The sequence below is a fragment of the Ctenocephalides felis genome, unplaced genomic scaffold (assembly GCF_003426905.1).
Source record: "Ctenocephalides felis isolate EL2017-DRISC unplaced genomic scaffold, ASM342690v1 CF-g0.4_SCAFFOLD_00845, whole genome shotgun sequence".
Classification (NCBI taxonomy): Eukaryota; Metazoa; Arthropoda; class Insecta; order Siphonaptera; family Pulicidae; genus Ctenocephalides; species Ctenocephalides felis.
In genome coordinates this window covers 32,180,671-32,194,644 of record NW_020536999.1, presented here as the reverse complement: position 1 = coordinate 32,194,644, position 13,974 = coordinate 32,180,671, and the positions used below count along the sequence as shown (strand labels likewise).

Below are 13,974 nucleotides of genomic sequence, written 5' to 3'. Positions count from 1 at the left end.
GAGACGAAATATAAAGCGCGTAAGCGCGGCGTCGCTGTCTAACGGGTAAACATTGATACGGAACCCATAGGAAAATAAACAAAATGTATACTTATTGTTAAAATCTCTATAAAATATCTGAAAATTTGATGTTTATATGTCTAATGATCATTTTTGACCGCCAAATGGCATTTTTTTTTACATTTTTCGTTATATCTCCGAAACCGCTAGACCTGCCTTTATGAAAATTTGATCAATTCTTTATCTTGTCAATACAAGTAAAATGTTTTTTGAATTATTAAAATCGGACGCTCCGTTCTCTTAAAAACTGAGTTACCGTTTTCGGCACTTTTTGCCCCGTATCTCCGGAACGGCTAGACCTGCCTTCGCCAAAAACTAATCAGCACGTCTCCTTATCAATACGAATCGAATGTTTTTTGAATTATTCAAATCGGTTGATCCGTGTTCCCGAAATCGTCGACGAAAATTTGTATCCGCACATACATACACACACGCACACACACACACACACACACACACACACACACACACACACACACACACACACACACACATACATCCATTTTTTCTAAGGTATGCCAAAATATTCAGAAACCTCTGAAACGTAAAGATATATAAAAATTTTCATTTTCGATTTTTTTGCGATTACTATAACTTACCCTACGGGAAGTTAAAAATATCTTGTAATGCAGGTTGTTTTTTGTTATTAACATAGTTGCGCAATAAATTTAAATAATTATTAAATACACTCACACAAAATACATTAAAATGTGCGCATGGGTCAACTGCGGTAACAAAAGTATTTTTGATTATTATATCGGATCAACAATTTAATTTGCTTTATAGATGCAAATATTTGTTACATTGTAAAAGTAATAATTGAAAATATATTGTAGCAATACTAATTAAAAATACTTTCATTAGTATAATTAATAAACTTGGATATATAATACTTTGGATAGAAAGCTTTTGCAGTTGAATTTAACGCATACGAGAGTTTATTGCATTTGTATTATTGACTTTTATTGATCAATAAAACTTAGATCAAATATACATATACGTGAATATACATTAATCACAGAACAGTTCTACATCAAATTTTGTAAATATCATTTTTTACTTCTTTATTTCAAAATTGTTCTAATTTTTGTTTCTAAATATGTTTATGAATTAATTATAACATTTGTAAATGTTTGTTTCATGATGAAGTACTTATATAACATAGTTAATTTGAAAATGATTTGAAATCACATTATTTTTCATAATTACCAGTTCTCCTGGTAGACCTGGCATACCAATAGGACCTTCTTCGCCCTGCATTCCTTCATGTCCAGGAAGACCTTGCTCACCGGGCGCACCCTGTGCACCTCTTTCGCCCTTATCACCAGGCAGTCCTTTTAAATAAAAATGAAATATTTTAAAATAACTTTCAATTTGTGCGTTTCAATAAAAATTCTAAAACGTATTTAAATTGATAAATATTGTTTACATTTATAAAGAAATTTACGTTTAGTCCTTATTTTATATAATACCGTCATTACATAACAAATTTAATTTTGTCAATATCAATATAAGATAACTTTTTATTAGATATAAGTTGCTCGGAAATAATTTTAGTTACTTTATCATATTTTATGTAAAAAATTTATTTTCTATATTTAGCATAATAGAGTTTTGAATGCACATTTACGTGAATCAATTTCAATAAATATTGATATACAGCTTCGATGCCCTTTTCTACTTCACAATAAGCAACTGATTGGCAGTTTCTCGTATACATGATGGTGGTAATCATATTCCAATCACTATAGATATCAAATGTCACTGAATTCAATAGTATATAAAATAGTTTATATTTGAACTTGAATAAATTCCCTCTCAGAATATTTAATGAAAAAAATATGAAATGTTAAGATATCCATATTTTTACTGCTTCTGCTAAAGTTTTCTGACTATGCCAATGACCTCAGTGGCTTTAATGCCGCAATTAAGGCACTTATTAAAAGAGAAGCTACTAGGATGATTTAAAAAATTCTACTCTTTCAATATTAAAATTTCTTGCATACCCGGTATTCCAATAGGCCCTTGTTCTCCTTTAACTCCTGGAGGACCTGTAGCCCCACGTTCCCCATCTCGGCCTGGTCGACCTCTTCTACCTTCCCGGCCAGTATTTCCAAGTTGACCTCTTGGACCTCTCGGCCCCTAGAATTAAAAATAAAATTGACGATTTATATGTAAAATTATTCATAATAGATATAAGAAAAAATCATTGATTGCTCGAATTATTATTCACTACATAAGTCATATTTTGAGTAGCTTATATTTGTATGTACTGTACATGTAAGAGTGTATATATAATACAAAACGTTTGTTTGGTTTCCCCCAACGACTAATAATCATATAATTTCTTTAAAATCTTTCAATTTCTTTTCAAATTGTGAGTTCTTTGTGCAGTATTTTTTATAAAGGCTTCGTAATAATTTCTGTGAGGTTATTAAGTTATTGTCAGATACAACCCTTACAATTGGTTGAGTAACAAAAACTTGAATCTGCGATTGATTTCTTTGAAGATGGATTGCTGTCATTTTATAAATTTTGTTAAAAGATACCTTAAAGGTCATGTAATATATATTTTTTTAATAAAAATATTCTGTTGTAAAGTATTTTTTTTATTCATGTATTGTAGTAGCTAAACTTATGATTAATATGCAATCTATACTATTATAAAATTAAATATAATTACTACTTAAAATTCAAAAGCCATGTCATTTCAGTGCAAAATTTACTTATGGCACCAATCATTGGAATGCAATTGAAAAGTAATTTAACTAAGAACATTTAAATAATTGTACATGAATTAGTAAGTAATGATTATTTTCCAAAATGATAAAAATGTTACAATTTTAATATTTAAAATTATATTCTACGTCTTTTGTTTCAAATTTTTGAAGCATTTTTATACTTATTTCATATACGTATTTCATAATTACATATAATAAAATAATTTATTTATAGTAAATAATTGGTATTATATTAATTAATATAATCCATATCATAATATAATAATATTAATTTTGTTTAGTTATTTTCTTAAAAATTTTACCGTTTCTCCAATATCTCCAGGTTCTCCTTTTATTCCGGCAGGTCCTGGTGGACCTTCTGGACCTGGTATGCCAGTTAATCCCATTGGTCCTTGTACGCCTCTCATCGCCATCTAATAAATTTTATCTTAATTATTTGAAATTTCACCGAACAAAAAATATTTATTTTGTATATATGAAAGGAAATGACGCCTCGTTTTTTTAATGTTAAAAGATAAAATAATTCAAAATCAATCATAATTATAATAAAATAAATTACCATATGTTGAGACAACATCTGTCTGAATGCTTCAGCTTGCCCATCTGGTTGCCCACCTGGCCCTTTATCGTTACCTTGCTGGTTTAACTGAAAATAATAAATTATATAAATAAGTAATTTTTATGGAGTGTAAAATATTAATAAATAGTACCGGAATCATAAATATATGTCCTGGAGCTCCTGGAAATCCTTGCATGCCACTGATACCATCGCGGCCTTTATCTCCTTTAGGTCCTGGAGGGCCTGGTACTCCTGGTAAACCGGTGTATCCTCTGGGGCCTGGGGGTCCTCGCAATGGATTATAATTATAACTGTAACCTCTGCCTGCTGAGGCTGAAGCATCTATCTCCGGTTCCCACTAGAAGTGTGGTATAAAAACTTAATATAGAATATACCTCAATACAAAAATATTTCATCATTGCTAAATCGAAATTAAAATTTGAGTACAATAAATACATTATACTTATTTATATATATATATATATATATATATATATATATATATATATAAGAAACCTATATAAGAAACGTCGTGTAACGGATAACACATAATGCTTATATAGGTTTCCATATTTTAGATTTTAAATTTATAACACACTGATGATGAGACAAACCTAGTCTCGAAACGTTTGTGAAATTATTATTTAATAAATTAGTGCAAAAAAAAAGTGTTGTTTGTTCATATTTCAAATATATATATATATATAAGTGTGCGTGTGTGTGTGTAAAAAAAATTAATATGGTTATAAAATGATGGCATAATGTAATATTGACGTTAAAAGTAATGTGTTTTAAGAAAATTCTTAATATGAAAAATATATGCAGCGAACAAACTTTTTATTTTAATGTACTTTTCCGTTTCATTGACATTTATATGATGTATTATGACAAAGTATTCATATTACAGGTGTTTTTCCTATACAAACATGAAATACAGATAAGACAATAGTCACTTAGTTATAAGTATAAGAAATTCGATACATTTTTACGATCACCTGTGTAAAATAGACTAATATATATATATATATATATATATATATATATATATATCATTATTTATATTTTTAGTTTTAATTTTCTAAATATTTATATCAAATTTGGACTTAAAAACGATTCACTCTTATTATACTGTTAATATTTAGAAATATTCTGAAAAAATAAATCAAGTTTCTACGTTTTACCTTATGAGTATCGAAATTATCTTATCATAATCCAAAAAATATGATCAATAGTTTACAGATAATTTATGTAATTAATTCATACCGGTGTTTCAGTAGCAGGTTCCACTTCTGGAGTTTTCTCAGTTTCTTCTCCGTGTTCTGGCTTTTCTGGTGGTCTTGGAGTTACCAAATTTTCCGGTGGCGTTTCCAATTTCTCTTCGGGTTGTGGACTTTCTATAGTTTCTGGTTCTGGAGTTCTTGGAGGTTCTGTAGGTTTTGGTGGTTCTGGAGTAGTAGGAGCTTCTGTTGTAGTTGGATAGTATGTTGGATAATAAGGCGTTCTGTCAGGATAAGGAGTTGGGTAATAAGGCGTCCGCGTTGGGGGCGGATAGGGTTGGTACGGTGGTCTTCTAGTACCTTAAATATTAAACACGAATTAAATCATGATGCATATACTATATAATTATTTCGTTACTTACTTTCGTATTCTCGTCTTCTGTCAGCTTCCAATTGCCTTTCTGTGGGTCTGGATCGTGGAGGCTGTGGTCTTTTTCGTTCCCTGCTGTCTGGAGGTCGTCGCCGACGGGTATCTTGACCTCTGAAGGCTGCGCTTGCATTTCCCAACTCATCTTCCTCTTCGGCATTTTCATCATAATCATCTGTTCCTTCCTCATAATCTTCATATGATGTCTCTTCGCTGTTTTCACCTTCTGTTCTATTATAGTGACGGACTATACTATGATTATAAGTAGACTGACTTGTGTGTTGTCCACCGTATGTCCCTTAAAAGAAAATTCATAAAATTTAACAATAAGAGTTATTTTAAATAGCAAATTTATATAATTTCTTATATGAATGAATAATATTATTATTTCAAATAATGTTTATACAACTTAATTGTTTCCAAGTTCATTACAAATCATAATACACCTATTATAGTTTGAAATACACCTATTTGAAATACACCTATTCATAAATTGAAATTTATGAAACTACAATGCATAATAAATTAAAAAACTTTTGAAATTAAAATTTTGTATTGCAGTTTTGTATTTAATTTTGAATTGCTAATGAATATTACCTTCGATAAGTCCACTAGGGGTGGAGCTGTACACAGTGACAACTCCATGACCAGAGCTACTACCTTCAACTACAGAAAATCCACCCCTGTTGTATTTCATTTCTTCTTCAACGGCTTCTGAATAATATAGAAAATTTTATTAAAAATAAGTTAGCGATGCAATTATTGAAAGTGAATAAAACATATTTTAAAAAATATTGTCAAGCAAAACTGAAGTCGCATGTATTGTTATTTAAATGAAATTGTGTAAATTTAATGTTTTATATTTAAATATAAGTGTTTAAAATAGTAAAAAACTGTTTCTTATAGTTAAATATAAGTGTATAAAATAGTGAGAAACCTTTTCTTCTTTGCTCTTCATAACTCGTTTGTGCCGATACTCTGGATCTATCATAACTGCTCGACGAAGAACCTAAAGTTAAACAATAATTAAATATTACTTTGTTTAATAAAATTCTTCAAAATATTTTCCAAATTTTGCAATTTGGTATAAATTAAAAAGAACTCACATTCACGTAAGTGTATAAGAATATATCTATATAAGAAAGAATATTAGCTTGTAAATATGAAAAAATTACACTGTTTGCACTATTTATTAAATATTACTATTACAAAAGTTTCAAGACTAAGTTTTTTCTTATTTTCAGTAAAAATATAAATTTATTAAAAATATTACTACAAAAGTGTTATGTATGGAGCATAGCTCTGTACGGATCAGAGATATGGACTCTAAGGAAGACCGGCAAAAGCTATCTGGAGAGTTTTGAAATGTAGTGTTGAAGATGAAGGAAAAAGATACAGTTGACAGATAAAATAATAAATAAAGAAGTTAATGAGCACAATCATTAGGAGGAAAAGAAACGAGATCGGACCAAATCTGCAAACAGTGTGCCTTCTACATGACGTCGTCGAAGTTCAATATAGAAGAACCGGGAAGAAGAAGAATGCGGATGATTGATGACTTACGCGACAAGAGAAAAATAACAGGGAACTGAAAACCGAAACACAAGACCAGGAAGCATGATGTTTGGAGAAAAAAATTTAATAGAGTGTAAAAAAGTGATTAATGGTAATGGGAATAATAAATAAAGCAGGGAAAGGGAATCATTGATTTATGTTGCTCATTGATCTTGTTATCATTGATTTATGTCATCGATCTGTTTTCAGACAGACTGCTATTTACTATTATTTATTATGTGACTTAATAAAATTTATATCTCAAAAATCGAATATCACTAACACTAAACTCAGCTCAAATTAATTCAGATTTTTTTAAAAATTGTGTGATACATCAGCACTAGATTTACGGATCGACCCAATTTGACTCGACCCGACTTTTGCCCCAATTTGACTCGATTTCAATTAACCTATTTTTTTTTTAATTCCATTTTATTATATGAGCCAAATTGGCTCACTTCAGCAAAAATAGGCATATAATCAACATTCGTAATTCTAGTGTTAAATTCCAAATTTAATTCACAATACCTCTTGAATGAGATGAAGCACTCGATTCCCCACTAATCGTAGCCGCGCCACCCGTCTGAGTAAAAGTGTAGCTATTCAGTGCTACGTTCGAACAAGGCATTGCGTAGCGGGTACAAACTTCATAAGCGGCCGCCGGGTTATCTATTATCAGCAAAAGTTCTACTTCGCCCTGAAAGTAATTTAAATTACTTTAACTATAGAAATTTATGAAAACATATTAATTAAATTTTGATTAAATTCTTTGTTTTTGTCACCTTGAATTTCTATATGTATATTTAATTATATATAGGTACATAACGAGTTATTATAACTAAGCTCTTCCACATTTTTAATAATCGCTTGAACCATTTGCTAATATGTTTTCACATGTATCAGTTACGTTTTTCCCACTCGCTTTGAGTTGACATACACTTTAAAACAATATTGCATTAATGATCTATAAACTACTTTTCATAATTAAAAGTACGAATCAGCAACGTTATATAATAACTAGACTTGTTTGAATTTTCATATTTAATGACATAATTAAATATGCTTATATTTTATTAATTAATAAAATGGAAAATGACCGTTGTAAATACCATCCATAATGCCGTTAACAAAAACTGTGGTGATACATAAGCATATTAAAATGATCTTTCAAACGTTTGTACGCATTATTTTGAATATTATGTCTGGTTCGATTATTAATAATTTTAGCACAATTATTGAATTTCAGTTTTATTCGTATTGTGAAGTGTAGGTTTCAATTATGATTGCGTAATTAGATATTTTAGTAATGAAAAGATTTAATAATTGGAATTGATGTTATTGGATTATGCGTCTATTTTGTTATATAATAGGTGTGCCCAAAAGATTCTAAATCTACACGCTGCTTTTTAAACTTGCATTTTGAATTTTTTTTATTTAATTTATTTTCCAATCTGATAGATTAAACATTGAGCATAGTTTATTGCTAACGATGAAAATTGTTAAAATTATGCAAAAAAGTAAAAAAATAATATATAAAGTTATAATTTGAAAAAATAGATACTCCCAAAAAAGAATCTATTAAGAGTATAATATAATATCAAAACAAAAGGAAAAAAATACAAAAATAAAAAAAATAAAAATAATATAAAAGTTCCTAAGTGAAAATAATAGATAATTTTTGCTTTATTTCGGTGGTCTAAGCTTTCGAGGCTAATTCATTTGGATGGACATCGATTCTGCGCCCTAAAAATTGTTTTGTTTTTTTTATTATATTATAAAATAATTAATTTTTGAGGCAACTTTATAACTCCAGTTGCTCTTACTGCTTTAGGTAATCATGGATTAAACATAAATTAAATTATTTAGAGCAAATTTTTACTTACCGTAAAATATCCTTCTCCTTCCAATTCCTGTCCAACCAGAACAATACCGGCTGTATTTAGTCCTTCATTACTTTTTCGTATCAGACGTCTTGTTATTTGTCTTCCGCAGTCTAAAATCAGCGTTACTGAATCACCTTTGAGACTAAAGCCCATACGATGCCATCTAAATTATCATAAACAATAAAATTAATAAGTTTTTATAATGATGAAACCTTAAGTTCGTATAAATACAGTCGGCCAAGTAAGAGCGTGGCCGTGTTAATTTATAAAAATAATTATTTTATGAAACTTTAATATTTATATATGTATTGTATACATTACAAGCAATGATGCAATTTGGTCAATATGGCAATTGGCTAGCATCTCCGACGCATGCTTTTTACTAATTTAACGGATTATTCTAGTCTGACGGCTCGTATTTTAATTTAACGGCTCGATGAGGGTAGTATGTGCTCATATAGAACATTCATCAGTAAAAATGACTTTTTCAAATCTCTATCAATATTTTCATGTGCCCAAGCGGAAAAGGAGCGCACGTTTTTCAGTCGTCAGGGGCTTCCCCATTGTGTTGCGCCATTTCAGATCATGAATACGAAGAAAGGTTCAGATAGTTCTGTAGATATTATTATAGATATTTCTAAACATTTTGCCATTAATTTTGCTCGTCCTTGCTGCAGTGTTAAAGCAGGATTCCACAAAAACACATAGACTGTTCTTTTTTCTTCTTTTTATTAGAACCACGTTCTGATAAATCATCGACATTTTTAGCAACTTTATATAGGTGTATCCAATTCTGTACAAATGACTTCAACTTTCTCGTATATTTAGCAACAGCTGATTGCGACATTTGGGGACCTTTTGGGTGGATGCAAAAGGGCGCAGCCTGGTAACGCGACGCGTAACTTAGCACTCATGGCGTTTAACGTGATTTTTTCTCAAAAGATCAACGACAACTAAACCTTTGTTGACAATGCATCAAGGACAAAGCTTCATTTTAACGGCTCACGAAAGAATTAGACCAAAATCTTTCATTAACTGTCGTTAAAGTCGGCCGCGCTCTTACTTGACCGACTGTACATATAATAAAATGCACAGGGTTGAGCAAAACTTATTGTTAGAGCTCCGCAGTTAATAAAGCCCATCACCATTATCTCAAAAGTAAGTGAAGTGAGGTTTTTCTTAACCATAGTATTAAAATATCAGAAATATGGTAATCAGGAAAAGTTGTATTTGTCATCACAAAAACCGAAATTAGTTTGCACAAAATATTGGCTCAAAGTCAAATTCGACCCTTGTGCCACGCCCTATTCTATATGTTAAACTTGACACACAACTATTCTATATTTATAATATTAACTGAGTATTTATTTATGATGATTTATAAGAGACAATAGCAACCAACAGGATTACTTTTCTAATAAAAATTATAATTTTATTTACTTACTGTCCATCATCAATATTGACATCAAAAGATACCAGATTGTCATCCGGGTCTTCGGGTTCTTCATCCGCGTAGTACAGCGAAATATCTGTTCCAATTGACACTGATAATTGTTCTTCGCCGCTTTCTCCGTAAACCGTAAAAATTGCTTCTTGTCCTGCTCCTCTGGCAGCTTTGGCGGTTACCACTATTGAAAAATCAGTCGGGAACGTAGAAGAAAATAGAAGGCCAGCTTCTGCGGTCAGAACGGCGGACGAGAGGAAATTATATGCACCGCCGCGTTCGCCGCATGCTCCGGCCGTCGCAACCACTCCCACGGGAAGATCTCGTACTCGGGTTAACTCCAAGAGATCTGCCATACTGGAATCTAAAAATATTAAAAAATATATGTATACATATATAGATACATAATTACATAGATAGATACATAGATACATAGATAGATACATATATAGATAACATTACTTTCTCCCTAAATGTTTATTAAATTAAAATTTGAATGGGCAACATTTAATATTACTCCTTTTTTCTCCCTTTTTTCTAATGAAATGATTTTAGAATGTTCATTAAGTTTTTTATCTATTTTTAATTCTGCTCTAATTTATTTTTTAGATTTTTTTCTTCTATTAATAATGATCAGAACATTAATTAAATTTTATAAGCTATTTTGGTTTATATTTATTAAATATAATTAGAGATAGTATTTACCCCACTGGGTATTCACTATTAGATACTATTTATTAGATCAAGGTAATAGACCATGATATTTTAAGTTTTTTTAATTCTGGTTTAAGGAGCAGCGGAGCACCCGAGTGATTTTGGCAATTTTGTAAGTTGTGGTGATGATTAGTGAATCTTGTATTTATAAAGTCTTCAATACATAACACATTAAGATCATCATGCAGAAATTTATTGCTCGCGTATCAAGGTGCACCTGTCATTATTTTTAATAGTTTTGATTAGGTTCGCTGCACCAATGCCACCTTAGATTTGCTGAAGCATCCCCAAAGGCTTTTTCTTATAACTAGTTAGCAATTTTTTATTTTTTGGTGAACCAAGATTTTGTTTTTAAGTGCTGTTTTTGAATTATATCCGATAGTACCCAAACACTGCATTTGATAGTTTTGATTTTTGTTGTAATGTGCAATGTTTCCACATTATTTTTTTGATTTGAGATATAACACAAATACTGTTTGAAGAATCTGAAAATATTCACACGATAATATCAGAAATTTTCACAGGAACCATGGTAACTTCATGAGATAAACTTTTTGTCTAAAATCCTGAGAAAACTGTTTTTTATGTTACATATATATTACTGCCATGGCCTTATATTAACCCTTTTCTTCTTCTTTTACAAAATCGTGTATGTCTGGTGGCTGGTGCCTTTCATTACGTAATTTTAGTATTAGGCTTAATGTCGTTTTAACTTTGTTTTTCATTGTAATTCGTTTATCATATATATTATTCACTGTAATAATTTCAATCATTTACAAAAATGATATTAAAACTTCATCTTATAAAAGATGTCGACTTCAACGCTTTAAAATATATATGCAATTAAAATGTATATCTTGATAATTAAAATGTTATTTTTTTTATTAATATTTGCATATAAAACAATCAATTAAAAAGTAACTTTTTATCATCACTATAATTTTTAATTATTCAATATGATTATGAGCACTTAAATCTGTAATTTAAGCCCACATAATCACCTTTTAGCTATTATTGAGTCATTACATTTTATATATTTACGATTACCAAATTAACACCTCTTAATTACATTTTCGAATACGGATTTATATCATTAATGAATTAAATAACGAACAGACGCATTAAAAGTTTTTTATGCAATTTAATATTTTTATTTGAAACTCATAAACCGGCGAAGTAGCTATAACTTGTACGAAATAATAAATTTTTAATCACGTAATATGATCAATGTCAGTATTCGTGTAAAGAAATAGTCGTCATCGTGTTTTAGGTTTAGCAGTTTTTTTAATATCATATTATTAGAAATGCTGTTCTCCTACACAATTTTATGTTGAAGTAGTTGTAAACATTTTTGCTCTATGCACCCACATAGCATCGTAAACTGAGAAGTTTCTCATAAATTACTAAAGGTAGTGTAAATTCAAATAGTATATATAAATGTCAAAATCTCCAATTCAAATGTTTTAACATATGATTTTAGTACTCACTTTGACTTAAAATTGGACATATATTACGTTACTTATAAACATTGTACATACATTTATTTATAATAAATTGATTTTGACTATACTATACCATACTATACTAATGAATTGATTTTGATGTAGATAAACAACAGATCAACATCGGATGTTTAAAAATCATGATTATTAATATGCCAGTTTACCGAATATTAAGGAATATATAATTTTAAAAAATGCCATATGTGTTGTGCATAGGAGACTGGGTACGGTTGTGCCAGGGTACGGTAGTGACAGTATACTAAACTATAGTTATAACTGCAAATCTAAACTTATTTTGAGATAGGGTCCAAAGCGAGAAAGATGAAGTATGATTGTTCGAACAAGTTTACATTAATGAATTGAGTCAGCGCCCTATATTAACATGACTTATAGATTTTAAAAAGTCAAAAGCATATTTTCATGTTCGAATTCTTTTAATAATAACTGTTAATTGTATACAGATAGGTCACTTTATTTGTTATTTTGTTGTAAGTTGAACATTAGAAGTTATTTACCAGCAATTAGTTTTTGCTTAGCTAATTTAGCTCAGTCATAATAATGATTTGTTTTCAAAAGTGTGTGTTGAGTACGATTCTGACAAATTTTGTGTGACATGTATTTCTTGTCCTGTCTGGTTAAAGATTACACAGATAAAAAAACCTAACTTAACTAATAAGATAAAATACAAAAAAAAAGGAATAGGAAAATTTGATACAAGTAAAAAAAGATTCTGCAAATAATTATTGTTAACATTGTTAAAAAATTTATGGTTTATAATATATTGTTATATTTTGTTCATAAGCTTTGTTTAAATGTTGCGTTGTCTTGCATATTATTGTTATTAACGATAATAAAAGTCCTTATAAACCTTTTTGGTGTTTATAGCTATTATTTTTAACCTATTTAAGGCATTTTTCACATTAATTTTGAATATGTTTATTATATGTCAGTAAGTAATAAATCACACAGTCATAATCAAAGCACCATACATCAAAGACAATGCATCTCTTTTGTATCTCATGTATATTTCTGTATCTGACACCGTGACATTTATAGTTAGAATCGTATATTATTAGAATCGGCGGAGATTGCCTTTTAAAGTTCTTATCAGTTGTTCTAGTTCCGATACTATTAGAAAAGATTGCCTTGAAGTCAATAGCAAGAACAGATGTAAGATCTACTAATTTATGCTTTACTCATTATTTTACTCACAAATTGTCAGACAAATTTATAAATATTTATAAAATTTTATTTATTGTTGAACAAACCTCTTCGGGTTTAATGTATAGGTACTTGCTATCTGTAGTCAGTACTATTTTCATATTTTAATTATAATCTATAGTAACTAGAACAATAGCATTTTTATTTGTCCGTCAAAATTTGGGTTGAGGTATAAAAATTTCACTAACTGATCCTTACAATAATCAACTATTTTGCATTATTTAGCAATCGTACTGCTTTAACTGCATAAAGACGAAATATTGAAACGCGTAAGCGCCGCGCCACCGTTTAACAGACAATCATTGGTACGGAACCAACAGGAATGTAAACAATATGTATACTTATTGTTAAAATCTCTATAAAATATCTGATAATTTGATGTGCATATATCTAATGATCATTTTAGACCGTCAGATGGCATTTTTTTAACTTTCTTCACTAGATCTCTAAAACCGCTAGACCTGCCTTCATGAAAATTTGATCAGTTCTTTATCTTATCAATACAAGTAAAATGTTGTTTGAATTATTCAAATCGGATGCTCCGTTCTCTTAAAAACTGAGTTACCGTTTTTGGCACTTTTTGCCTCATATCTTCGGAACGGCTAGACCTGCCTTCGCCAAAAACTAATCAGCACGTCTCCTTATCAATACG

At 29.8% G+C, this 13,974-nt stretch overlaps 2 protein-coding genes across 2 annotated transcripts in view; both read right to left on the bottom strand.

The window, feature by feature from the left end:
• Nucleotides 1-13,974, bottom strand: part of LOC113382220 (collagen alpha-1(I) chain-like) — a 31,839-nt gene that overhangs the window by 8,856 nt on the left and 9,009 nt on the right. Inside the window, 12 exon segments of the mRNA XM_026620736.1 lie at nucleotides 1,270-1,394; nucleotides 2,067-2,202; nucleotides 3,104-3,214; nucleotides 3,361-3,447; nucleotides 3,512-3,718; nucleotides 4,624-4,937; nucleotides 5,000-5,302; nucleotides 5,602-5,718; nucleotides 5,942-6,013; nucleotides 7,087-7,255; nucleotides 8,442-8,604; nucleotides 9,886-10,249. Of these exon segments, the coding sequence (XP_026476521.1) occupies nucleotides 1,270-1,394; nucleotides 2,067-2,202; nucleotides 3,104-3,214; nucleotides 3,361-3,447; nucleotides 3,512-3,718; nucleotides 4,624-4,937; nucleotides 5,000-5,302; nucleotides 5,602-5,718; nucleotides 5,942-6,013; nucleotides 7,087-7,255; nucleotides 8,442-8,604; nucleotides 9,886-10,249 (2,168 nt within the window).
• On the bottom strand, nucleotides 4,692-5,252 carry LOC113363701. Its single transcript, XM_026606183.1, has 2 exons — nucleotides 5,000-5,252; nucleotides 4,692-4,937 (listed from the first exon to the last, which is right to left on the bottom strand). The coding sequence occupies exons 1-2, from the start codon at nucleotides 5,201-5,203 to the stop codon at nucleotides 4,755-4,757; spliced, it is 387 nt and encodes a 128-aa protein (XP_026461968.1). The 5' UTR covers nucleotides 5,204-5,252; the 3' UTR covers nucleotides 4,692-4,754.